Below are 25,827 nucleotides of genomic sequence, written 5' to 3'. Positions count from 1 at the left end.
CCCATGTCATGCTTTCCGGTTATTACCCGTCCCTTGTGTGTTATGAAGGTTTTTATGCATGTAAACGGTGTGCAGAGTCAAAACCCTCAAAGTACACCCTGTAGCGAGTAAAACTCTAAACACAGAAAAATACCTCCCCAAAACGCCTCGTTGGAGATACGTCACTGCCCATTTGAGTCTTCCATTTAGTTCCGGGTACCGCCTGATGTCATGCGGTACCCGGAACGAAATGGACCAATCCCGAAGAGCTATGGCCACACCAGCAGCGTCGTGTTCCTCCTCCAGAGGTTCGAAGAACTGGCATTTCACAGACGAAAGCTTCCAAAACATTGCCCAGTTTGAGACCCGGATATGCACAGCTTGTTTGGACCGTTTGGAGCAGGGGAAGATCTGGGTATACAACCTGTAAGTTTGCATTGTTATTTGTGTATTTATCAAACAAGACTGTTTAAATGTGTAAACTGTGTTGGACTGCTAAGCCATTGACACAGTGCTAACTAAGTTGCTAGAGTTTCCATATATCAACTCTAATATCAGCAGATGGCCTTGCATACATGTATCTCATAGCAGGAGAATGTCTGCATTCACACACAAAATACCTATTGACAGTATACTCCGGGTGATTTGCCGGTCAGTCGCGAAACGTAATTACATTATAGCTGGCGTATAGCGATCTAACACACGGAGCTAGAGCTAGTTTCGGTCAGAAAAACATTTTTGTGATGCTACGTTGCTAGCGTTTAAAATATATCAACTACAATGTCAGCAGATGGCCTTACATGTTTGTCATGGCAGGAGAATGTCTGCAGTCACACACACGGAATACTCATACAGTATACTGTACTGTGATTTACCGTACATTGTGACCGTACATATACTTGCATGTAGCTAACGAGGGCTAGCTGTATGCTAGCGCAAAACAATGTATTCATGCAAGTTACATTGTATGAACCGAACGTAGCAGAATACCCGTATACGATTGCAATTATAAACACGTTATTGCTAGCCTAATATGAACCACTAGCTTTTGTTCATAGTAGTTTTATTACACTGCATTATAGTTGCCTTTCCTCCAAGCTAACGTTCATATCGTGTTAGCTACCAAGGTAAACAAAGCTAGGTTAGCATATTAGCAGGCAAGCTGTTCATTACACAACTACTACTAACGAATCTAAAACAACTAAGTTTCTCTAATATTTTGTGATTTGCATTTGATTTCGTCCAGCCAGATCCTGGCGGACAATCCATGACGGGGACGGGACTTCTACTACTACTGAGGCCTCGTGCTAAAAGGCACCGCACCGCACCGGCTGTGCGCAGGCAAGATGCGAGGAGGAATGGATGATATACCGTGTATATATGTATATTTATGTTCATTTTGTACATTTCTAAAAATAAAGTTTAATGGAAATACTTAGTAGGCCTATCCTTTCTTCCCTGAATTCATATATAGCAAACCATGATTTGATTTCTCATCAAACAGTAGTAGTTTATAACGGGTAAAAATAACTTACTCTTTGTTATGAGAGTAGCTCGTAGGCCACAACGGAAAGACAAGGAGACATACACGAGTTTACAAAACCACGGCACATTTATTGTAGTAAATGCAGAGACAGGTGGTCGAGGGGAGAGGGTCGCTCAGTTCGTCCTTCTGCAGCCGCTTTGGAGAGAGACTCCGGGCCGCTGGATTAATAGCACCGGCTACGGAGGTGTCCGTGATCGCGCTGATTACCCTCTTCAGCTCCACCCCACCGTAAGACAAAGGCCCTGAGGCCGTCACACTCTTCTATAACAACAGTTAAAATATATATGTATATAAAATATACCGCTGTACCGACGCCATGATAAGACTGATGTTACGCTGAGAGCAGCCGGGAAAAGCACTGACATGGGCGCAGCCTCTCTGGTGGTTGACTAATCAGAACGAGTGGCCGAGCTGACCAATCGGAGCACACTAGGCTCACAGGGAGGGGGGGGCAAGAGCTCCAACGAGTCGTTTAGTGGAGAAAGTGAATACTGCTGAATACACATGCTTGACAGAGATGCTGTATGCGAAACCAATGTGAGTTTGGGAAAATTGCACAGTATAAATCTATTTTAGTTATACCTCAACAATGTAATTATGATCAGTGGAAATGGCCATGACATGGGCCCTTTAATATATTTTTAGATTTTATGATTTGATTTCAGAATTTACCAAACACTAATTATTCAAAGTAGAGTATTTCATTTTATATACGGTAATACTAAGAAGGCATAGGCCTATATGATGATATAATGTTTGACATTATGTCATGATTTTAGTTTTGTGTGTCAAGTCATGGGTATATTTTTGAAGTTCTGTTCTCCCTGTTTTTTGCGGCTCCCTTCCTGTGTTCACCTGTTGCCCTTGTGTTTCTGCCTCCCCTGCCCAGCTGTGTCTTGTCCTGTGATTACCCTTCTGTGTATTTAGTCTTGTCTTCCCTTTTGCTCCATGTCTAATCGTCGTCTCTTCTTGTCCATCATACCTGAAATCACATTCACTGTCGGTGTGTAAAAGAGTGACTCTTGGTGGGTAATCACGGAGCAGTGGAAGCTTCAGCACGAAGTGGACATTTTCTATAGATCATTCACAGTCTTTGTGTTGTACTGCAGTTGATCTTTGGACTTTGGAATAGCGCTTTGTTCATCTGAGTTATCTCATTAATAAATGTATTTGTTGACTTTGAAACTGTAGCCTTTCATTCTTGAACATAGCAGTATATCAAACTGATATAAACTCCTAAAGGTCAAAGTTTGGAAACGTTATTTCGGTCAATTATTCCTCCCCTTTAATAATTCCAATTGGTGTTGTATTTTATATCGTTGGAAAAGCCTGATTAGTCACCTTTACAATGAGGTACAACTTGTAAGGATTGGTGCATTCGTGGAATGAGCAACACAGCTAACCGTGTGGGTAGCGACCCAAAAAAATGTGCCACAGAGCCAGGATCATCACAGAGTACCTCCATCATTTGGGAGTGGAGAGGAAGGAATGGCCTGCCGTGTGCCCAGACCTCAACCCAATTGAACACTTGGGCCAAAGGATCAGCTTGGGTGTGCTGTACGTGCGAGAGTGACCAACGCAACCATGTTGGCTGACTTGCGACAAATCCTGGTTGAGGAATGGGATGCCATCCCACAGCAGTGTGTGACCAGGCTGGTATTATTAAAGGGGAGGAATAATCGACCGCAATAACGTTTCCAAACTTTTTTTGAGGAGTTTATAAACGAGGGTCTTACAGTCCACTACTCAGACAGAAAGCAGCAGGTTTTTAATAAGGGCCTCCAGCAGACAGACAGCTCTGAGGCCAATGAGATAGAAACATGACATCTATCAGTCACATCAGTAAATGAGACTCCATACATCCCCCATGTAACATCTGTAAAGTGTTATATCTATATTTATTTATTTCAGTCACTGTGAGTTTCATCATTTGGCTGTAAGGTCATTGATCCTTCTTCTTATTCTTTAAACTAAGATACGTGTTGAACGTTATTTAAACCACTGGGGTACAGGGTGTGTCGGAGGACTTTCTCTCCTGAACCGTCTCCTCCTGTTGAACCTCTTATGGAGAGCAGGCACCACATTAAACAAGATAAGAGTATGACATGTCACAAGACTGTTTCAGTTACTTTGTGGTCCCATAAGAGTGTTCTTCTTTACAACCGACTCTCAGATATGAACGGGAAGTACGAGATATGTTGTAATAATAAACTGCATTGAGTCATCTCAAGTAGCTGCACTACTGAGATGACTCAATGCAGTTTAGCATTATATATTATATATATATAATATACAATTGAAAAAGAATAACCTCAAACATGTGGTTTAACAGTTTGTGCTCAGTCCTGTAGTTCCAGTGAGAAGTGTGTCACTTTTAGAGGATGATAACATGCCCCCTCCCTTCAGTGAACAAGGAGAAGTTTCTTTGCTCAGTGTCGAGATAGAAAGACATACTTCTCTGTCGTTTGGTGATGGGAGAATGAGAGGTGCACCATAGAGAGTATCCTGACTGGCTGCATGACGGCCTGGTACGGCAGCTGCACCGACCTCAATCGTAAGGCTTTACAGAGGGGGGTGAAAACTGCACAGCAGGACCAGGACGGAGCTGCCATCCATGGAGGACCTTTACTCCCAGCGGCTCAGGAAGAAATCACTACGGATTATCAAAGACCCCCATCACCCCAGCCACAAACTGTTCAGTCTGCTGCCGTCTGGCAGGCGGTACTGCAGCATCCGGACGAAAACCACCAGACTCAGAGACAGTTATATCTCTCACAGGCAATAAGACTGTTAAACACCTGAAACTGTTGAAACAACATCCATAACATTCATCTGCTACTTAGAAATTATTTATCTATTTATCTAATATATCATTCCAATAACTTGCATATAGACTCTTATTTCACTATTTCACTTTTTTTAAACTATTTTTCTTTTTGCATTTACTATTTAATATTTACTTGCACTATATGTTTCTGTTTTTCTGTATTATTGTGTTGCACTGTTGGAGAAGCCTGTGACTTAACATTTTCATCAACATAACTACTCTGTAGCTATGTTAGTTTGACAAATAAAGAACCTTGATCCTTGAACCTTGTGTTGGAAAGATTTTGAAACGTTGTTCAAGACAAACTTACTGAATCGCATGAAGACACAAAAGAGAAACTAAAAACATATTTAACCAACGCTTTGTTATAAATTGAAATGCCATAATGCCAAAAAGGACTTTACACATCAAGGGTGACCTTTTGTTGGTGGATAAATATAAAGTTGAATGTGTGCTTCGTGAAGGGAAGAGATTTCAGAGTCATGCTGAGTTGTCAGCCTCTATATGTGGAGAGTTTAAAACTCAGCAGAAAGGACACACACTATCTCTGCCAGAAACAGGACCTGTCCTAACTTTTTGACAAAAGTATTATACCAGCTTGTCCTTTTTTTGTAAACCTCTTTTAAAATCAGGCAATCAGTCGGCTACACACAGACACGGGTCTATGTGATCCTAAGAAATGTACATAAAAATGGCATTTTTAATAGATGCTGAAATGAAACCCTGGTGGACAGATTGGAGTTTCTTTCCCTCCACTTCACATGAACAGAGAGAACAATGTTGACTGTGCCACAGAGGAAGTGTGAGTATTGGAATCGGACCAGAGTTTGAATAGTTTTACTCAAGCCTGCTTTTAGCTTAAACAAACACGTTGTAAGAGTCATGTTACTGGAGAAAGTGGAGACACGTCAAACAGCAAGAATACAAACTAAATTATTGTACTGTGCACAATGCAGCACTATAGTGCAATGCAACAGGCTAAAAACTGTTGGGGAAGATTTTATTTTATTTAAATCAAAAAGTCCAAAAGAAAGTAGAACTTTCCATACTGTATATTCTCTAACACAAGTTATTTTAAAGTTTAACTTTAAAAGCGCCAAAATCTTTTTCTCTGATACATTTTCTTAATGCCTGCCACTAAAACTGGAGGCCTGTCGCTTTGGATAAAAGCGTCTAACAAGTAACATGTAATGTAATGTAATCTAAAACTAAAAGGGTGACATCACACTCCACATTCCCAAATGTGTTCTCAACATGCTAAATTAAAGTTTCCCTTACACCCGGCGCTAATACTCGTCTCTGGGCTTGTCTCCCAGCCTTGCAGCTTTGTTATAAATGAGAGCACTGTCCCTGGTTAACATGGATCACTGTAAGAGTTTTGTCGTGCTATAAAGTCATTCATCCTCTGTTCTCTGTTTCTCTGGATCGACTTCACATTGTAAATAAAACAATGCTTCAATGTTATGTATGATAATACTAAAAGTGTTTCTTTACCTTTGGAAACCAGAAACCGAGCTGCAACAGCCTAATGCATGATGGGAAAAAGTAAGAAACAGAATGGCACGTCTTAAAAAGATGAAGTGCTACCAAAAGGACTTCACACATCAAGGGTGTCCTACTGGTTTACAACACAACACTTGGGAAACATTAAACATGTTTTGGAAAAACCTTGTAAGTGTTCCTCGTGAAATGAAAGAGATTGCAGTCATGCAAGCGTAAAGAATGTTTAAACTTTGGACCAATGTCCAATTCCTCCATGACACACAGCTTACAGGACACATTCAGTATATCATCCGGAAACAAGGAACGGTCCTAACTTTGTGACCAAAGAATGATACCAGCTTCTCCTTTTTTTGGTTAACCTCTTTTCCAAATCCCCCAGTTGACCCTGTTGCTTCTGCTGTATATCCTGTAAACATATTAAGTGTTATTGTTGCGAGAATAAAAGATGGTCAACCGGTTCGAGTAGAAAGTCTCTATGGAATACACAATGTAAAATATAAACACACCCTAGATTCTAGAAGACACTATAAAAGAAGAAAATACAACTACTAAAATCAAAACATGGTAATACAAACGTTGGACAAGTGTGCAAAGTAGTTGATATTTGCAATGTGTTCAAATGTGATTTTAATATGTGCAGATGCAGAAAAAGAAGACATAGTGGAGAAACGAAGAATAATCCTGCAGGCTTTTTATGCTCAAAATATGAACTGAAGACAAGAACAATTACAATTTAGATATTTATCTTTATTTTCTTCACTTTAATGTAATTTACTGCAACGACATGTCGGGAAACCCCCTCAAGGCGGCCCCATGCATAGCGAGCCGTAAAGTCCCCTACACACCAGGCAGTCACCAGAGAACTCGCCGACATCCGACACCGACAGATCCATCGACGAGTTCCCCTGCGTCTTGGCCGTGTGTACACCGCTTTACTTCAGCCGAGCACGTACGAACTGCGCATGCCTGAGTGGCAATAACTCTCCTTACCAGCAGGCGGCGGTAGTGTGTATTCGTCATTCAAAATAGGCAACAACCGGAAGACAGAGAAGAAGAACAGACTGATATAAACAAACAAATAGCGTGTGCGTTCCATTTTCACTCTCTTCCATCGAAAACATGTTTTAGAATATAAAAATACATGCATGATGAAATGAGCACATAAAGTGCAGACATACTATCAAATCACAGTTAATAGACCTGCAGCTGATGATCGCAGTGTTCTGGCGGGTGTGTAGTTTATTGAGTCAGCAATGTAGTAATGTATATAATGTAATAATGGCCACTTCTTGCTAAATTTACGATGAGATGAAAAACCGGACTTGACCAAACAAATCACGGAGCTCTCAGCAGAGGACAGCCGGGGACGCTCCCGCCGATATCAGAGATGTCCCTGCTATGTGTGGGAGGTAAGAGAGGACATTTAAGGGCTATGTTTGATGTCTTTAAGTATCACCTGCTGGTGTTTAGCTGCTGTCTTGTGCCTTTTAAATCGTTTGTTTACGTCCCTCACTTCCGTTTCGCTTCTCATTTGCTAGCTGAACAGCTGATCAGAGTGGTTTCTTGGCCCGATAGCTTGTGTCCGACACCCGGCCGATTCAACATGTTGAATCGGCCGGGTGTCGATCGTGAAAGGCCAAATAAGGCGTGTCACGGCCGAGGGTTCGGGACACACCAAATTGATTTTGGGCGACAAGGAACCCGTTTTCGCCCAACAACGCAAGACGGCCGATATCGGCCTGGTGTGTAGGGGCCTTTAGAAACTCCGGGGGGGACGACGACGACGGGGACGACTTTCCTGGCATTGATCCGGAGTCCGGAGTCTCCGGACCAGTGACCTTGTATAAAATTCACAAGTGGACCTTTAATAAAAAAGTTTGAGTACCCCTGGTCTACAGACTGTGTAGGCAAACAGAGTGTTTTATAGTATCTAACGTGGGCTAAAAGTCTCAGTTTCATGCCACATGTGTGTTACTGCTGCCGGTTCGTCAGGCTGCCGCGTCACTCCCCGAAAACGCACACACACGTTACTACAGTTTATATGCCTTATATAGAAACATTATTGACCAACAATGCCAACAAAGTGTAAAAACTCATATGGGCTACTTACGTCAGTTGTGGGTCTTCTCAGAGGGAAAAAAGTAAAAGTGTTTGTTGCTCACTGCCTCTTCTCCTAATTTGACTTTAATTCCCTCCCTCTTTCAATGGGTGGAGTGGAGTCATTCACCACCTAATGGGACAGGACTGAAGTCGTTTTTACTCCAAATGTGAAACATGAAACAAATGATAGAAATAAAACATGTGCTATCTATTACAAAATTAACTTTAATATTTAATAACATTACTAAACAAGGAAGCAGTAGTAGAATAATAATTCAGATATTTTACTTGAGTAAAAGTGGCAATACCACACTTCATAAAACAATGTTTGACTCTGCCAAGTAAGTTAAAGTGTAAACTAAAGGTATTTTAGTCAGGAACTTTTTTTAATCTGAATTGGGGTGGGGTCTACATATTAAGTAACAAATAAAGGAAATAAGATTATAAAAAGTCATAGATAACAAGCTTTGAAGCCAACATGGAAATCTGGCGATTTGCCATTGCACGAAGACCCTCAGATTTGTGAGGGTATTGCATGATATTTGGCATCCAAGATTCCCAATTCACAACACCCTGGTCCAGCTCATAAAATACATAATTGATAGAGGCTGTTGTTAATAAAGCACAAAATATCTAGAAAATGATTGCCTGAAAAGTGAAGGTACAAAAAGAGAAGATCCAGCTTAACTTTCACCTGGAAATGTCCTCTTTGACCCCACCTGCAAACTGAAATGCAGTCAGTCAGGTCAACTTACACTCAGGTTGATAATGTTGTTCTGCACAAACAGTGGCATGTTTTATTGTAGGAACCATCTGCTCTTGATATAAAAGCAGGAACCAATGTCTGTTTTCGTCTTGCTGGAACTGAAAGCAAACATTGGTGCCTGTCTTTATATCATGAGCACCAACGGCATTTTTAATCAGATTTTAAAATATGAAAAGCGGTTTGCCACTTAAGAATTTTTGGGATTTTTATAATTGTTCTCCCGATAGATGCTGAAATGAAACCCTGGTGGACAGATTGGAGTTTCTTTCCCTCCACTTCACATGAACAGAGAGAACAATGTTGACTGTTGACAGAGGAAGTGTGAGTATTGGGTCAGAGTTTCAACAGTTTTACTGAAGCCTGATTTTAGCTTAAACAAACATGTTGTAAGAGTCATCTTACTGCAGAAAGTGGAGACACATCACAGAGCAATAATAAAAACCAAATTAGTGTACTGTGCATAATGAAACACTATAGTGCAATGCAACAGGCTAAAAACTGTTGGGGAAGATGTTTTTGTTTAAATCCATACTGTATATTCTCCAACACAAGTTATTTTAAAGTTAAACTGTAAAAGTGCCAAAATGTTTTTTTCTGATACATTTTCTTAATGCCTGCCACTAAAACTAAAAGGGTGACATCACACTCCACATTCCCAAATGTTTTCTCAACATGCTAAGTTAAAGTTTCCCTTACACCCGGCGCTAATACTCTTCTCTGGGCTTGTCTCCCAGCCTTGCAGCTTTGTTATAAATGAGAGCACTGTCCCTGGTTAACATGGATCACTGTAAGAGTTTTGTCGTGCTATAAAGTCATTCATCCTCTGTTCTCTGTTTCTCTGGATCGACTTCACATTGTAAATAAAACAATGCTTCAATGTTATGTATGATAATACTAAAAGTGTTTCTTTATTGAGCCACATAAATATATATATATATATATATATATATATATATATTTATATCTTTACTTACACCAACAGTGAAATCCACAAATACAGACATTGACAATAAGTGAATGAGACAGGAACAAAAACCATCAGGTGACACGACCAGATTACAAATCTAAATAACTGACAAAAATAATAAATAATAAATTAATACAATAAAAATATGAATCAATTAAAATGAATCAATGCACAAAAGGACAAACATAAAGGCACTCGGCAATACAACCATTCCCAAGCAGCTATTCACTTTGGCTTTCAAGAACATTCAGCCACATATTAACCAAACGTCTTTCTCCTTTCTACTGCAGCTGACACACGTGTTACTTATAGACACGTAGATTTGCTTATAATTAATCAGCAAGATCATTAAACTCCTGTACGCCAACTATTATGTTTACCTTTGGAAACCAGAAACCGAGCTGCAACGGCCTAATGCATGATGGGAAAAAGTAAGAAACAGAATGGCACGTCTTAAAAAGATGAAGTGCTACCAAAAGGACTTCACACATCAAGGGTGTCCTACTGGTTACAACACAACACTTGGGAAACATTCAACATGTTTTGGAAAAACCTTGTAAGTGTTCCTCGTGAAATGAAAGAGATTTCAGTCATGCAAGCGTAAAGATTGTTTAAACTTTGGACCAAATGTTCAATTCCTCCCCGGCAGCCTCAGTCACACAGCTTCTAATGTGGAGAGTGTGAACACAGCAGGAAGGACACACTCTGTCTATCTTCCAGAAACAGGAACTGTCCTAACTGTGTGACCAAAGAATGATGCCAGCTTCCTCTATGTGGTTAACCTCTTTTCCTAGTATGTATAAAGTCAGCCTTTGACAGTTAACCATGGAGGGGAAGCAAGGAGAAATGTTTCCAAGTGGTTCATTAAGATCACTTTTAAAGGTGGGGTGGGTCATTTTGGAGAAACCAGCTGGAGTGCGCTAGAATTTGAAAATACACAGCCGGAGAAAATCTGCCACTTCCTTACAGAGCCCCTCCTCCAACACACACGAACGCGCACATGACCAATGAGGGCACGAGATAAGTTTGTGCACAGATGGAAGGCTGACAGGCAGGTAGGCCATCCAGTTATTTTAGCCGGGCCGGCTAAAAGGTTTGTGCACATCTCAGGAAGGATTGTGGTCCACTCCTCTCTGAAGATCCTCTCCAAATCATTCAGGTTTTTAGGCTGATGTTTGGCATCTGGAAGCTTCAGCTCCCTCCACAGATTTTCTATGGGATTAAGGTCCGGATACTGACAAGGCCCCTCCATCACCTGAATGAGCTTCTTCTTTAGCCCCTCCTGTGTTGCCTTGGCCGTATGTTCAGGGTCATTGTCCTGCTGGAAGACCCCTCCATGACCCATTTTCACTGTCCTGACTGCTGGCTGAGGGAAGGAGGCTATCGGCCAAAGTTAAGACTAAAAAAACACAAACACTTCTGCACATTGGTGTAACATATAAAACAAAACTGCATTAAATCATGCAATATTTTAAGATTTTAATTTGACATTAAATAAAGTATTTATTTATTTAATTTAACTATGAAATGAATAATGTTATTCTTCCGTGAGTTTCACCCCGCTCGCTCCAATGACAATTTGACCATTTAGTAAGGTAAAAAGCAAAAAGTAGAAACGCCTCTCAGACGCTCTTCCGTTTACTGGTTTAATAAAGAAAAACAAATGATCTGAAGATACACGTAGGGGAGACCAGCTACAGTTGGAACACGGGTCGGTTTTAACACCTTCAATATCTCCAATCACAAACAAGCTCGAGTGATGAAACTCACTCTGCACATGCGCAGATAGATGGTCAGATCGCTGAGAAAAAACGGAGCCACGTTTGAATTTCTCGCGTAAGATATCAGCAAAAGTGTTTCTGAGGTAAAATATTAACTACAATTATATGATGTATTTTTTGGATACTGTCTTGAGTTCAAATGTCTAGGAATCCAAACTAGTATTATTAGAATCACTGTTTTGTAAGCTACAAATATAACTGAATATGGGTCAAGCTAGCAATCATGCAGGTTCACAGGGGGTGAAAGCAAGACTGGTGGTCCTGGGACGGTTGTAACGGGACGGTTGTAACATGGCACATTTACAATGATGGCTCATTTGCTTGAATTATCAATTGTTCATTCAAGCATACAGTTGTATTGTTGATTGGTGCATTGTCCCTGTAAAAATAAACAGAATAAAATACTGTAGGCCTAAAGTGTGTGTGTGTGTTTACAGTATGTCAAATGTCAGAAAGAGGAAGACAGACAGGGGAGTGCCACTTGCTCTGCTGCAGAGGGCCTCAAATGAAGTTGAGAAGGGCAAATCATTCAGGGAAGTGGCAAAGTCCCTGGATATATGCCATGTCACCCTGTACCGGTTCCATACAAAGAGGCTGAGGTTGGAGAGTCAGGGATCACAAACACCCCCAAGAGTAGGCTACTGGACACCAAAGAAGGTGTTCTCAACAGAGCAGGAGATGCTTTTGAGAGACTACCTGATGGAGGCAGCTGATTTATACTATGGTCTCAGCTCAAAGGAGGTAGGTCTACATAATTAAGGTAGAAGCACCTCTCAGAGAACAGTTTAATCCTTCACAGAGGATGATGCTGTGTGTTATCTGTTATCCTGTTCATTGTTCATTGTTTGTTGGAGGATGTGTGAAACCCCATTCAAATCTTGTTGCCTTAGAATTTGACAGCTTTCCCTCTTTGTTGTCATGTAGTGTGAAAAAAGGTAACCGTTATTAACATGTTACAACATGTTTTTAATACATTTTCCAACCTGTACTTATTTCATAAAAACATCTTAAATACATTGTTTCAGTAGCTGACATATTGATAATGTATAATATAGCAAAATGGCTATCCTATTGTAAATGTTTTTTTACTTATTGGGGAAAAGCCCAAAAAGTGTTGCAACTGTCCCTCTGGTCTCCCCTACTCACAGGGTTCACATCAGGACCTTTATATCATTGGCTCCTGCTAACCGATCTGCCGTTGAGCCCTAGTGGAAACGCAAACGCCGCCCTCTCCCTCTGTAACTCTATAGCTTTGAACTACACCTGTTGTTGTAATCGGACATATTCAGACATGAAAACCAGAAAACAGAACTGTCAGCACTGAGGTCTCTGCAGTCTCAACTATTTAAAGGTAAGAACACATGTTTCTACTTTTTTAAATATATCTTACTGCCAGCGACGTGCAGTCAAGCCTCACCTGTCATACTCCAATGTAACATGTAGAAAAACAACTAAAGAAAAACTAAATAGTAATAATAATAAAATGTCTCCACTGATCTGTGTTGTAAGTGTGATTTCTGTATGATTCCAATCGCTTTTTATAGTCAAAATCTATATTTTGCCGAGCTCCGCTACAACTACATGGGAGCGATGAGGAGTGACCCCACAGAAACTGTCTGGAAAGCGGGCACTAAGCGCATGCCTGTTACCATCTCACTGGATGTCACCAATGTAATGTTTGTAGATCCCTTTATTACATTTATCCTCGCCATCCATAGTCTCTAAATAACTTATTTCACGTATATATTTAGGCCCGCTGGTCTCATCATACAACGGCAATGACAAAAGCACCTGGGGCCTCATTTATAAAGGGATATACGCTCAAAAAATGGCGTACGCCAGTTTCTACGCAATGTTTGCGATTTATAAAATACTAACTTGACGGGAAAATGTGCTGTCCTCCACGCAAACTCTAACACATGCGTACGCACTAAGCACACAAACGGGAGAGACGAGAAACTGCCACACCGTTGGCAGAAGGAAGAATGGAGAGAAATATGTGGAAATAATACCATAAATAAAATGTTACCTCATTTATCAAATATGAATAATTCATTTTCAAACATTGATTAAAGCCAATCTTAAAATGATTAAACAAACGCCTGTTTGAGACTCCTCAGTGCACACAAAAACATAACTTGGAGAAATAAATAAATACGGATATGCTATTTAAAACCACCTCGAATATGTTGTGTTAATGTTATGAAATGTTTTCTCATAAATGATGTGGTAAGCAGGAGGACAGAATAACGTCTAAACTGACGCCGTTTTGCATTTCTATAGGTTGTGATTGATTGATTGATTGATTGATTGATTGATTGAAAAGTTTATTAACAGCTTGTATATTGGGTACAGTACAGTACAGCTCAAAACATACAATTGTTAAGGGGATGCAGACCAGAGAAAGACTTTCGTCTTGTTTACATCAGGGTCCCCCATTTCCAATTCATCATATCATTTAAGACATATAAGACATATTTGACATACAGATGGCTTATTTACAATTTACATACAGGTGGTTTTTTACATACAGATGGCTTATTTACAATTTTCATTTTAGATTGATTTGTAGATACGAGCATGGTTTTATATACTATCACGTTTAATCGTGTGTTATGCCGTTTGCCAAGACTTGATAAGTCGCTCATAAAACACAAGAGGTATGGAAACTAAGAACACCCTATGTGGTAAATTGTACAGCTAATATAACACAACACATTAGTTGTATTTCCTTTAACTGGTGGATTATGGATATATAGTTGCTGATCGACAGCTGGAACTCAAACCACCAAATACGACAAAATAATTCAGATCCAGTCGTCATGACTACACTCCGGAGGGATTCCCCGATCATTTCTTACAGTTTCTCATCAAGGGGGTGTCTCCTGTCCCCGGTACAAACACACTGCCCGAGGAAGGTTATGTGTATTTTTTTTGGTTAAGCTCTTTCCAATTGCCCCAGTTAAGACTGCTTTTGCTGCAGTTTCTGTGAACAAAGTGCACAAAACTAATTAACACGTCTACACTCTGCTACACACAGAGACCGGTATATGTGATCATAAAGAAATGTACATAAAAATACTACTTCATTTTCAGGTTATTCTCATGCAACTATTTTAATTGTCTATTTTAGTTAAACAGTTTACAGTTTGAAGAATAATATGCACATTGAATATATTCAAACAAATGTAAGTAGCTTAAAGGTTACATTATATTATTATAATTTTTGTAACTTGGTATCAGTGTCTAGTTTATGAAAACAGGAACGTTTTTATTGTAGGAACCATCTGCTCTTGATATAAAAGCAGGAACCAATGTTTGTTTTGGTCTCGCTCGTCTCGCTGGAAGGGTAAGCAAATATTATAAGAGGTTTATAAAAAAGACATGCCACTCATACTATAGTATAATTTTTCTCTCCGAGAAATGATGTTACGAATCCACGGTCGATAGATTAGAGATTGGAGAGGCTTTCTCACAGTATTTGCATTTCCCTCCAATTTACATAAACAGAGATAACAATGTTGACTGTGGCACAGAGGCAGTTGTATTGGCATCTGGCCAGAGTTTCAACCGTTTTACTCAAGCTGGATTTTATCTTCAGAAAATACGTTATTTTAGTGAGTCATCTTACTGCAGAAAGTGGAGACACCTCACCCAGCAATAACAAAAACTACATTATTGAACTCTGCATGAATGCAAAAGCTGTCCCTTCAACCTCACAAATTCACTATTATTATTATTGTTGTTATTATTCAGAGAGATTCTGAAACAAACTAAAGGGGTTCAGTTGGTCCTGTATTTCAGTCTGTGTTCACTGATCTCAAAGCAGAAAGTATTTCCTGATTCAGTTCAAATAAAATATAATGTTGATATCTGGCACCACCTACTGTTCCTGGTGTCAGTCCTCTGTGCAATAAGTAATGTGGTAAAGACAGACTGTGTGTTTTCTGATGTGTGACATTGGTGTGTGTGTGTGTGTGTGTGTGTGTGTGTGTGTGTGTGTGTGTGTGTGTGTGTGTGTGTGTGTGTGTCCTCTCACAGGGAGAAGATGATCTTCCTCATCCTGCTGCTCCTCTTCCTCACCCCCTGTGTCTCTGGTTAGTTTACTCCTTTATTTCCCACTCAGACACATTGAATATTGTTGAAAATCTTTTGAGTCACGTTTTACCTTTTCATAAAGAAGCATCTTAGAGCTCTTTGGTATGGAACACTATTAGTGCAAGGCAAGAGGGTCAAAACTGAGGAGGGGGATTCTGATTTATTTAGCTTTTTTAAAATGTCAAGAAGTGGAGCTTTCAATATATTCTCTAACAAAAGTAGTTTGTTATTAAAAGTTCAATGTTTATTCTTAATAATTAAACTTTAAAAGTGCCGAACTGTTTTTTCTGATACATTTTTCCTAATAACTGCACTCAAATTGAAAGATTGATATTTGACTCGACATCTTGGCTTTTTTCTTAACATGTTAAATAAAAAAGTAAAATAGTCCTTTTCTTCTTTATTTCCCTCATACCCTAATACTCTTCCTCACCTGAGGAGACCTCTGTCTCTGGTTAGCTTCAGTTAGTCTCTTTAAAGCTGTTCTCAGTAAAGCAGCACAGAAACATAGCTGCAGTTTAAAGAGTCCCTCTGTGTCTCCTCCACAGGAACATAGCTGCAGTTTAAAGAGTCCCTCTGTGTCTCCTCCACAGGAACATAGCTGCAGTTTAAAGAGTCCCTCTGTGTCTCCTCCACAGAAACATAGCTACAGTTTAAAGAGTACCTCTGTGTCTCCTCCACAGAAACATAGCTCTAGTTTAAAGAGTCCCTCTGTGTCTCCTCCACAGGAACATAGCTACAGTTTAAATAGTCCCTCTGTGTCTCCTCCACAGTAACATAGCTACAGTTTAAAGAGTACCTCTGTGTCTCCTCCACAGAAACATAGCTCTAGTTTAAAGAGTCCCTCTGTGTCTCCTCCACAGGAACATAGCTGCAGTTTAAAGAGTCCCTCTGTGTCTCCTCCACAGGAACATTTGTAGTGAATGTGACTCAGACTTCCTATCAGGCAGAGGAGAACCAGAACATCACCCTGGAGTGGACCTTCAGCACCAGAAGAGAAACTTCCCTCAGATCCATTTCTACCATCTGTCAGCTGTTAACTGAGACCAGAACCTACTTCATGTTTCATCTCCATCAAGGTGTTGAATCCCCAGAGTCTCAGGATCCAGAGTTTGCAGGACGAGTCCAGTGGGACAAAGACGTCCTCACAGAAGGACGCCTCACACTTCATGTCTCCAGACTCAGGACCAATGACTCTGGGTTTTATGTGTGTGACATACTCGTCACACCTGGTGGGACTAACTCTAGGAGATGTTGGCTCAACGTCACTGGTGAGTAAACTCCATTCATCTTTGTTATAATGTTAAACTCTCAGTACGAGAACCTGAGAAATGTTGTAGATGTTTAGTTTTCTTTATCAGGGAAATGTCTTTGACACAGAGTTGTTTGGTGTTTTTACAGCAGCGACACATTGGAACAAACCTGAGACTCCAAACACAGGAAGACGGGGAAGGATTGGCCTCTACTCAGCGTTTGCACTGGTTTCTGTTCTACTTGCTCTATGTGTCTGTGTGCTTCTTAACTTCAGACGACAAGCAGCCAGTGAACAGGGTTCAGACTCAGCGAGTGGACCAACTGAAGCTCTTTGACACTATGTGTTACATTAATGCAAATCTATGAATATTGCACAGTCCTGCACAATACTGACTCTTTGAAATCGGCCACGGTCTGACACTTTACTTCGGGTATACTGTACATCTTATCTTTCTTTCATTAAGAGATCAACTAAAATGACCAAATGTGATTTCTGAGAGAGGCATTGAATCCCCAGAGTCTCAGGATCCAGAGTTTGCAGGACGAGTCCAGTGGGACAAAGACGTCCTCACAGAAGGACGCCTCACACTTCATGTCTCCAGACTCAGGACCAATGACTCTGGGTTTTATGTGTGTGACATACTCGTCACACCTGATGGGAGGAACTCTAGGAATTGCTGGCTCAACGTCACTGGTGAGTAACCTCAGTAGAAGTCTAGAGGCTCCAGAGAGCTAAATACTAATGCATCTACGTCAAGTATGTTGCCGCTAATATTGGATCATATTCATATCATATTATTGGAACAGTTAACATTTGGAAAAGGAAATAGCAGATACTCAACAAAGTATGAATGAAAGACCAAAAGAGTCCTGCTGCTCAAATCTCAAGAACGGCTTGTTTTAACTGTTTAAAATGTGCACAACTCATTTTAAAATAAAACTCTTCTCACAAACCAACTGTGATCCAAACCAGCCCCACACAGAACTCATTTTAGTGGAAAAGGGGAAACTGAGAAGCTGGAACCACAGGAGGTTTTTCAGAAGAATGAAGGTTGCAGATTGTCATGTTTTCACTCTAGATTAAACCTGTTATATATTAACACTAAAATGGTTCCTCATGTTATATTCTGTCCTTTTCCACAGCTGCTGAAGAGCTCCAACCTCAGAGACCAGAGAGTTGGACAGGTGTTTGGGTTACTGTTGGAGTGTCAGCAGCTGTTCTGGTTTTCTTTGTTGTCAGCATTTGGAAAGTTTGTATTCCTAGATATGAGAGAAGAACCCACAATGCAGTCATACAGATGGAGAGTTTATCAGAGAAACAAACCATCAGGACTTACATATCTCCGTCTGAATCTGAGCATAAAGTGAGACTCTCCAACATCTGATTTAAGAGTCAGAAAGGACCTCAGTGTAACCTCTGTAAAGTGTCATATTTATATGTATTTATTTCAGTCATTACTGTGAGTGTTATCATTCAGCTGTAAGGTCATCAAACCCTTTGTTTACTGATGGATATTGTTACCATGCTGCACTTAATGTCATTCTCAAATGTTACACATTATAAATACATCAATTTTATTTACTTTTTGACTTAAAAGTGACACAACCTGCATTGAATGTCCTACAGGAGGAAATATTTGGAAATGTCGTATTGGATCGACTTCAAAGTGTTAAAATGCTTTATTGCTAGTTATTATAATAAAGGTGTTTATTCTTTCACCCTATTGTTCGTCCTCATGTCTCTCTGCTTCATGAACACTGCAGCTGCCTTGAATTCCTGCCAAGTCTTGAAAGTGAAACTAAAAACACACGGACCAATCAGGAGGCAGTAAACTGAGGGGGGGTTTCTAATTTGCATGCATCAGGGAAAGGCGACCAATGGGAACCTTTGCTTTATTAATAAGAGTGGACCGCTGATATTGAACGACTGCAATCAGCCAATCAGAGAGAAGGAGATACACTGCCTGCTTATTGATCTGAACAGCTGTTTTCTAGATGTAACTTATATGGTAGTGCAGTTCAGGGACCAATCATTGAGGGATGCTGTGATTCCTGCTGTCTCCAGACTCATGAGATCTCTCCACTTTCCAAAGGTTTACAGGTAAGACCACATCTTTGTTCTCCTGTTAGAAACTAAGGAGCTAAAAGACACGCCTCAATGACCTCGTGGTTATGAATTAAAGTGCGACCAAAACGACTGGAAACATCCGGGGTATCCTATTGGTTAAACTACAAAAAATACATCTGGGGAAAATGCTTTTTACACAGTATTTTGTGGAGAAAGAGCTTCCAGTTTCATGAACAATACAGGACTACAGTTTTCATTATTAATGTCCCTGTTTCTGTCTGAAGGCTGATCCAATTAGCAACCACACCCTTCCTCTCCGTGACACAGCAAACATCGACTGCACTCAATAGAGGGGCAGATAACTATATTAGTAATTCTAAAATAAATAAATAATAATTCTAAAAACATAATAAATAGTACAAAAGATATTATAAATATGATGATTTAGTAAATAATATGAATTATAATAATAAATTACGAAGGATAAATTGTATATAAAAAAATGTAAGAAATAATAATAGTTCAGATTATTGAAAGATTATTATAAAAATAAATAATGATGATAATTATAGTACAAAATAATAACTATAATAAATACAAAGAAATTATAAAAATAATAATAGCAAAAATCCAATAATAATAGTAAATAATAAAAGAGATTATAATAATAACAGTCAAAGACAGACTGCTGTATTATATAATCAGAAATCAGACCTTTATTCGTCCCACAGAGGGGACATGTACATTGTTACAGCTAAAGTGAAAAAAAAGAGGTACAAATAAAACACTATGTTCTGATTCAGTTTAAAGAGACGATAATATTGATATCTGGCGCCACCTAGTGTCAGAAGTTCATTACTGTTCCTGGTGTCAGTCTGAAGTATTGTGATAATAACTACAGACAGACTGTATGTCTTCTAATGTGTGTGTGTGTGTGTGTGTGTGTGTGTGTGTGTGTGTGTGTGTGTGTGTGTGTGTGTGTGTGTGTGTCCTCTCAGGGAGAAGATGATCTTCCTCATCCTGCAGCTCCTCTTCCTCACCTCCTGTGTCTCTGGTTAGTTTGTCTCTTTAAAGCTGTTATATGTAAAGCAGCACAGGAACATAGCTGCAGTTTAAAGAGTCCCTCTGTGTCTCCTCCACAAGAACATAGCTGCAGTTTAAAGAGTCCCTCTGTGTCTCCTCCACAGAAACATAGCTGCAGTTTAAAGAGTCCCTCTGTGTCTCCTCCACAGGAACATAGCTGCAGTTTAAAGAGTCCCTCTGTGTCTCCTCCACAGGAACATAGCTGCAGTTTAAAGAGTCCCTCTGTGTTTCCTCCACAGAAAACATAGCTGCAGTTTAAAGAGTCCCTCTGTGTCTCCTCCACAGGAACATTGCTGCAGTTTAAAGAGTCCCTCTGTGTCTCCTCCACAGGAACATACCTGCAGTTTAAAAAGTCCCTCTGTGTTTCCTCCACAGAAACATAGCTGCAGTTTAAAGAGTCCCTCTGTGTCTCCTCCACAAAAACCAAGCTGCAGTTTAAAGAGTCCCTCTGTGTCTCCTCCACAGAAACATAGCTGCAGTTTAAAGAGTCCCTCTCTGTCTCCTCCACAGGAACATAGCTGCAGTTTAAAGAGTCCCTCTGTGTCTCCTCCACAGGAACATAGCTGCAGTTTTAAAGAGTCCCTCTGTGTTTCCTCCACAGAAACATAGCTGCAGTTTAAAGAGTCCCTCTGTGTCTCCTCCACAGGAACATAGCTGCAGTTTAAAGAGTCCCTCTGTGTCTCCTCCACAGAAACATAGCTGCAGTTTAAAGAGTCCCTCTGTTTCTCCTCCACAGGAACATTTGTAGTGAATGTGACTCAGACTTCCTATCAGGCAGAGGAGAACCAGAACATCACCCTGGAGTGGACCTTCAGCACCAGAAGAGACACTTCACTCAGATCCATTTCTACCTACTGTTTCCTTTATACTAATGACCGAACCTCAGTTCTGTTTGAACTACGTGAAGGTGTTGAATCCCCAGAGTCTCAGGATCCAGAGTTTGCAGGACGAGTCCAGTGGGACAAAGACGTCCTCACAGAAGGACGCCTCACACTTCATGTCTCCAGACTCAGGACCAGTGACTCTGGGTTTTATGTTTGTGACATATTCGTCAGACCTGATGGGACTAACTCTAGGAGATGCTGGCTGAATGTGACTGGTGAGTATTTAAATTAAAACTTTTTTAATATGCAGATGGTAGCTCTATGTGAAATGGTAAATAAACATGCAGGTCATTAAAATATCTGATACAGAATAGTCTGAAAGAGGTTTTCTCCCCGTCAACATGATGTTACTAACTGTGTATTTTCCACAGCTGCTGCTGAGCTCCAAACTCAGAGACCAACAGAGAGTCCACAAGAAGTGAGAGAGGGAAACATCTGGATCTACGTTGGACTGACACTGTTATTTGTTTGTTTTTTTGTAATTCTTTCTTTTTCCTTTTTTCATTATGTTCCTTCTTCGTTAAAAATGTATTATTTTATTGTTTCTTTATTTCTTTTTTCTTTGTCTCTTTATTTTTATTTTTTTTATTTCTTTGTTTCTTTGTCTTTAACACATTTTTATTCTCCTTTTGTTTCTCATATTGTTTCTTTGTTTGTTTCTTTGTTTGTTCTTTTTTTTGTTCCTGTTCTCTTTTATTGTTTTTATAGACTTTTTCTGCATAAAAATTTACACGTATCCTTTCAAGAGAAAGGGGACTGCCTTGTTCCTCGCTTGAGTTTAACGGGAGATGACACAAGTCCATTTCTTAGGATGTCAGCTTGTGGGTTGGAGTATAGGAGTCGTACGCAACTTAAAAATCTACTCCCAGTACAATTCCAGTCAAAGATCGTCTAAGATAAGTCTCAGAAAACTACGTTATAAGAAAAGATGCTTTGTAGGAAGAAATGAATGTTTGCATTAAATCTAGTTAGGTGGAGTCGAAGGAATTCAAGTGTTGCTAAAGTGCAGCTGAAGTTATGTAATATATGTTAATGTAGGAACAGGTGTAGAAAAAGTTTACTTTCTTTTTCCTCCATTATCCAAAATGTGGTTTGTAAAGAGTCAGGATTTTTGTATTTGGTGCGTTGATGCTTATCTTCAAGAGACATGTATTTTTGTATTATTTTTGTACAGTAGCAGCGATGATAAAGACTGATGTCTCTCACTGAATTTGATTGTTAAACCAAAACAAAAACCTAAGCACTTGTTGATTTAATGTAGGCCTTGTATCTGATTCACCAGCACTTCCTATGGTATGTTCTTGTTTGAAGTGAATATATCTGCACTTTCCTTGTTTGGAGTTTGATTCTTTACGGTTTTTGCACTTATTTTAAGTCGCTTTGGAAAAAAGCATCAGCTAAATAATATTTAATGTATGTACATATTAAGCTGTCTTTGTAACAATGTACATTTCCCCTCTCAGGGACTAATAAAGGGATTCTGATAATATTCATTTTGAGTTAAAATACTAATGTTACTTTTTGCTATTTTTGTTACAAGGTGTGTGCATATGTGTTTCCAAAGGTGGAGTTGTGTGTGTGTGTGTGTGTGCGTGTGTGTGTGTGTGTGTGTGTGTGTGTGTGTGTGTGTGTGTGTGTGTGTGTGTGTGTGTGTGTGTGTGTGTGTGTGTGTGTGTGTGTGTGTGTGTGTGTGTGTGTGTGTGTGTGTGTGTGTGTGTGTGTGTGTGTGTGTGTGCGCGCACCATGCTTCTCTGGTGCTCCTCAGGGCCTTCATCCTTTTGGGGTCCACCCCCACGTAGTCCATACAGTACGTGCACGCCCGCCTCGTGCACGCTCCTCATCAGACTGATCGCTGCCTCCTTCAGCCATGCAGCGTTTCTGGTTATAATTATTACAATAAATAATTTAATTCTTGGTGTATTTATATGTTGATGCAAACTGTAAAAGGATGGTTGGATATTTTTTATTTATGTAAACTGTCCCTGTTAAATAATACATATTTAATCAAAATGTAATATATTTTTTACAATATTATTTACATTTTATATTAATTAGGAAATAAACTATTAATAACAATTAAATTAAATAAAAAAGGAAATTAATTAAATAATATAAAAATTAAATAAATTGAATAAATAATATAAAAACTAACTTCCACAATTGTTACTCTTTGTACTTCATTTGACTCAAGAACGTATAAAAAGGTGTCTTCTTTCCAATAATGTGTCTGTGGAATCAAAGGGACGTACACATGCAGAGCTGTGAGCCTCGCAGTAACAGGAGTACCAACTAACGTATATTCATTAATAGCAGAGATTTCAGAAGAGAATTCAACTTTGATCTACTGATTGATACTCCACTCAGGGCCGGCCCTGACTGCAGCTATGTTTCTGTGGAGGAGACACAGAGGGACTCTTTAAACTGCAGCTATGTTTCTGTGGAGGAGACACAGAGGGACTCTTTAAACTGCAGCTATGTTTCTGTGGAGGAGACACAGAGGGACTCTTTAAACTGCAGCTACGTTCCTGTGGAGGAGACACAGAGGGACTCTTTAAACTGCAGCTATGTTTCTGTGGAGGAGACACAGAGGGACTCTTTAAACTGCAGCTACGTTCCTGTGGAAGAGACACAGAGGGACTCTTTAAACTGCAGCTACGTTCCTATGGAGGAGACACAGAGGGACTCTTTAAACTGCAGCTACGTTCCTATGGAGGAGACACAGAGGGACTCTTTAAACTGCAGCTATGTTCCTGTGAAGCTTTACTGAAGCTCTCATCAGGACTAACGCTTCCTTCAGTAACATTGTGCTCTTATTTATAGCAAAGCTGCAGGCTGGGAAACAAAAGGTACAGAAGAATATTAGGGCCATGCTTTGTTACATTATTTAATAAACATTTAGCTTTCTTCACAAAATGCTAAATACAATAAAAGTGTTACTCCTCTGTGTTTGTTCTCTTGTATGAATGCCTAGCACTAAACCTCTTCTGACAAAAGGGCTCAAAGATGCTGCTCTGTGAAGAAAAGAGAAACTAAAGGTTTTCTTTAGTCTTAGGGGGAAATAAAGGAGTAAACTAACCAGAGACACAGGGGGTGAGGAAGAGGAGCAGCAGGATGAGGAAGATCATCTTTTCCGGGTGAGAGGACACACACACACACACACACACACACACACACACAATTAGAAAATGACAGTCTGTCTTGACCACAGCATTTATTAAAGAGCAATCAGAGGACAGTAATCGTCGGACACTAGGTGGCGCCAGATATTAACATTGTATTATATTTCCTTTTAACTGAACCAGGACCCACACCACTGTCGATTACCCCAACAACAAAATGACGTGATGTCGTGCGTCCGCTGCGTCGGCCGACATGTTTTTTTTTCAAGCCTCTTTAGCGGCTCCGTAGAACCAGAATCAGAATGGGTTTTATTACAAAGTAGGTTTACACATACGAGGAGTGTGCTTTGGTTTATGTGGTGCATACAGATCCACAGAAAGAAGAATACATAGTAAACAGGACTGTTGTGGGAGACGTGACTGACAGAAACATTTACAAATAAAGTATATTTTATATACACATTAACAATAGAAGCATATATTTGATACAATATAAAAAAATACACAACGTCGAAGTATACAGAATTATTTAGAAAACCCTATAATTACAAACCCACTACTGAAAACAGCATGTAAACATTATGAAGTGTGCAAAGTAGCTGCAGTTTTAAATACAATCTGAAATGCAGTGAGCACAAGCCTGAGAAAACACTTTAATAGACTAACATACTATAGACCAGGGGTTTTCAAAGTGTGGGAAGGTGAGCCTCCCCTCAGAGAACATAAGAACAGCCGCGCCCCCCCCCCTCCCAATTATTATTGCTATTATTATTATTATCATTGTTGTTGTTGCTATAATGCAGGGGTATTCAATTGCATTTCAAAGAGGTCCAGTAAGATAAAATGAAGACTGTTTCTCTCTCCTTGTCTCGTCTCTGTTGCCCCTTTCACACCGGCGCTTTTCCAGCTCCTGCTGGGAGCTAGAGCCTGAAAAGCGCCGGTTTTTCCTGTTCACACCGCAGCGGCGGCGCGTCATAGCTCCGGAATGCGGTTCACTTCCAGCTCCAAAAGGTTGTCGGTCCAGAGGCAAGAGCTTTGGAGCTATGACGCGGCGTCGCTTACGTCGAGGCGTGCAGGAAACCTTACTTTGACCATCCGTTCGCTGTTATTGATCATTGTGGAGAGCAGGCAGACGTTTTGTTTGTTATTATAGCAGCTATCGGATGGAATTAATACATGGGCTGTACAGGTTGTCATGTCCGACTATCACAAGTAGAATCATAATGAAAAATACGTCGGTAAAATGTGCCTGGAGAAAACGGCTTAGCAAGTAGTCCGTTTAGCTTCGGTTGCTATGCTAACATCACCCATGTTATACCAGAGAAACTTTCATAACAGCGTTGTGATGCCAAACAGCGTCAATTCAGACTGACACACATTCACTTAAGGGGAACTGGGGATATGTATCAGCTGCTTGTGTGACAGTCAGACAGTGAATACTTTAGAGCCGTGTGAGCTAACGGGAGAATAAACTCCCGTTGAAGAGCAGCCAGCACTGTAGCGGTCGGTAAATGCCGCTGAAACACATTAATAAACAATGAACCACGGCACTCTGGAGAAAAGTATAAGGTTGGAGAAGTCGTTATTTAATTTAATCTGGCTTCGTATGATTAAAAGCAACACGATCGTCGACCCGACGCAGTCCCCGGCCCGTTGTTGTTGTGGGAGAAAATCTCTCGGCAGCTCTGGGCGGTGTGAACAGAGCGGGAGCTGAAAAGGGAAACCGGAGCTGAACCAGAAAAGCTCTCGCTAGGAGCTAGAAAGGGAAAAGCGCTGGTGTGAAAGCCGCATGTGTGTGTGTTTGAATCTATCGTGCTGACTCACTGACTGCACCGATTTGATTGGCTGAGTA

General features: G+C 40.1%; 2 protein-coding genes and 1 long non-coding RNA gene across 8 annotated transcripts in view; 2 read left to right on the top strand and 1 right to left on the bottom strand.

Annotated features, from left to right (window-relative positions):
- LOC117480768 (myelin-oligodendrocyte glycoprotein-like) overlaps positions 1 to 18,540 on the top strand; it is a 51,428-nt gene extending 32,888 nt beyond the window's left edge. For 2 of the 5 annotated variants that reach the window (XM_034128221.1, XM_034128220.1), the window contains exons 2-4: positions 15,511 to 15,566; positions 16,476 to 16,838; positions 17,965 to 18,540. In XM_034128221.1, coding sequence (XP_033984112.1) covers positions 15,518 to 15,566; positions 16,476 to 16,838; positions 17,965 to 18,206 — 654 coding nt within the window. In that variant the 5' untranslated portion in view covers positions 15,511 to 15,517 and the 3' untranslated portion in view covers positions 18,207 to 18,540. Of the gene's footprint in view, positions 1 to 12,543; positions 12,821 to 14,354; positions 14,819 to 15,510; positions 15,567 to 16,430; positions 16,839 to 16,968; positions 17,516 to 17,964 lie in introns of those variants that run through there. The other 3 variants (XR_004555677.1, XM_034128219.1, XM_034128218.1) reach the window with 3 other exon arrangements.
- LOC117480778 overlaps positions 1 to 25,827 on the bottom strand; it is a 31,827-nt gene that overhangs the window by 4,871 nt on the left and 1,129 nt on the right. Inside the window, exon 2 of the long non-coding RNA XR_004555681.1 lies at positions 23,933 to 23,981. This is a non-coding gene — a long non-coding RNA (uncharacterized LOC117480778). The remainder of the gene's footprint in view (positions 1 to 23,932; positions 23,982 to 25,827) is intronic.
- The window catches only part of LOC117480772 (myelin-oligodendrocyte glycoprotein-like), a 66,156-nt gene continuing 59,137 nt past the window's right edge, over positions 18,809 to 25,827 (top strand). Inside the window, exons 1-2 of one of the 2 annotated variants that reach the window (XM_034128222.1) lie at positions 18,809 to 18,922; positions 19,888 to 19,943. In XM_034128222.1, coding sequence (XP_033984113.1) covers positions 18,828 to 18,922; positions 19,888 to 19,943 — 151 coding nt within the window. In that variant the 5' untranslated portion in view covers positions 18,809 to 18,827. The remainder of the gene's footprint in view (positions 18,923 to 19,887; positions 19,944 to 25,827) is intronic. The other variant, XM_034128228.1, reaches the window with a different exon arrangement.

The sequence above is a fragment of the Trematomus bernacchii genome, unplaced genomic scaffold, assembly GCF_902827165.1.
Source record: "Trematomus bernacchii unplaced genomic scaffold, fTreBer1.1, whole genome shotgun sequence".
In the NCBI taxonomy this organism is placed as follows: domain Eukaryota; kingdom Metazoa; phylum Chordata; class Actinopteri; order Perciformes; family Nototheniidae; genus Trematomus; species Trematomus bernacchii.
This window is presented reverse-complemented; position numbering and strand designations above follow the sequence as displayed.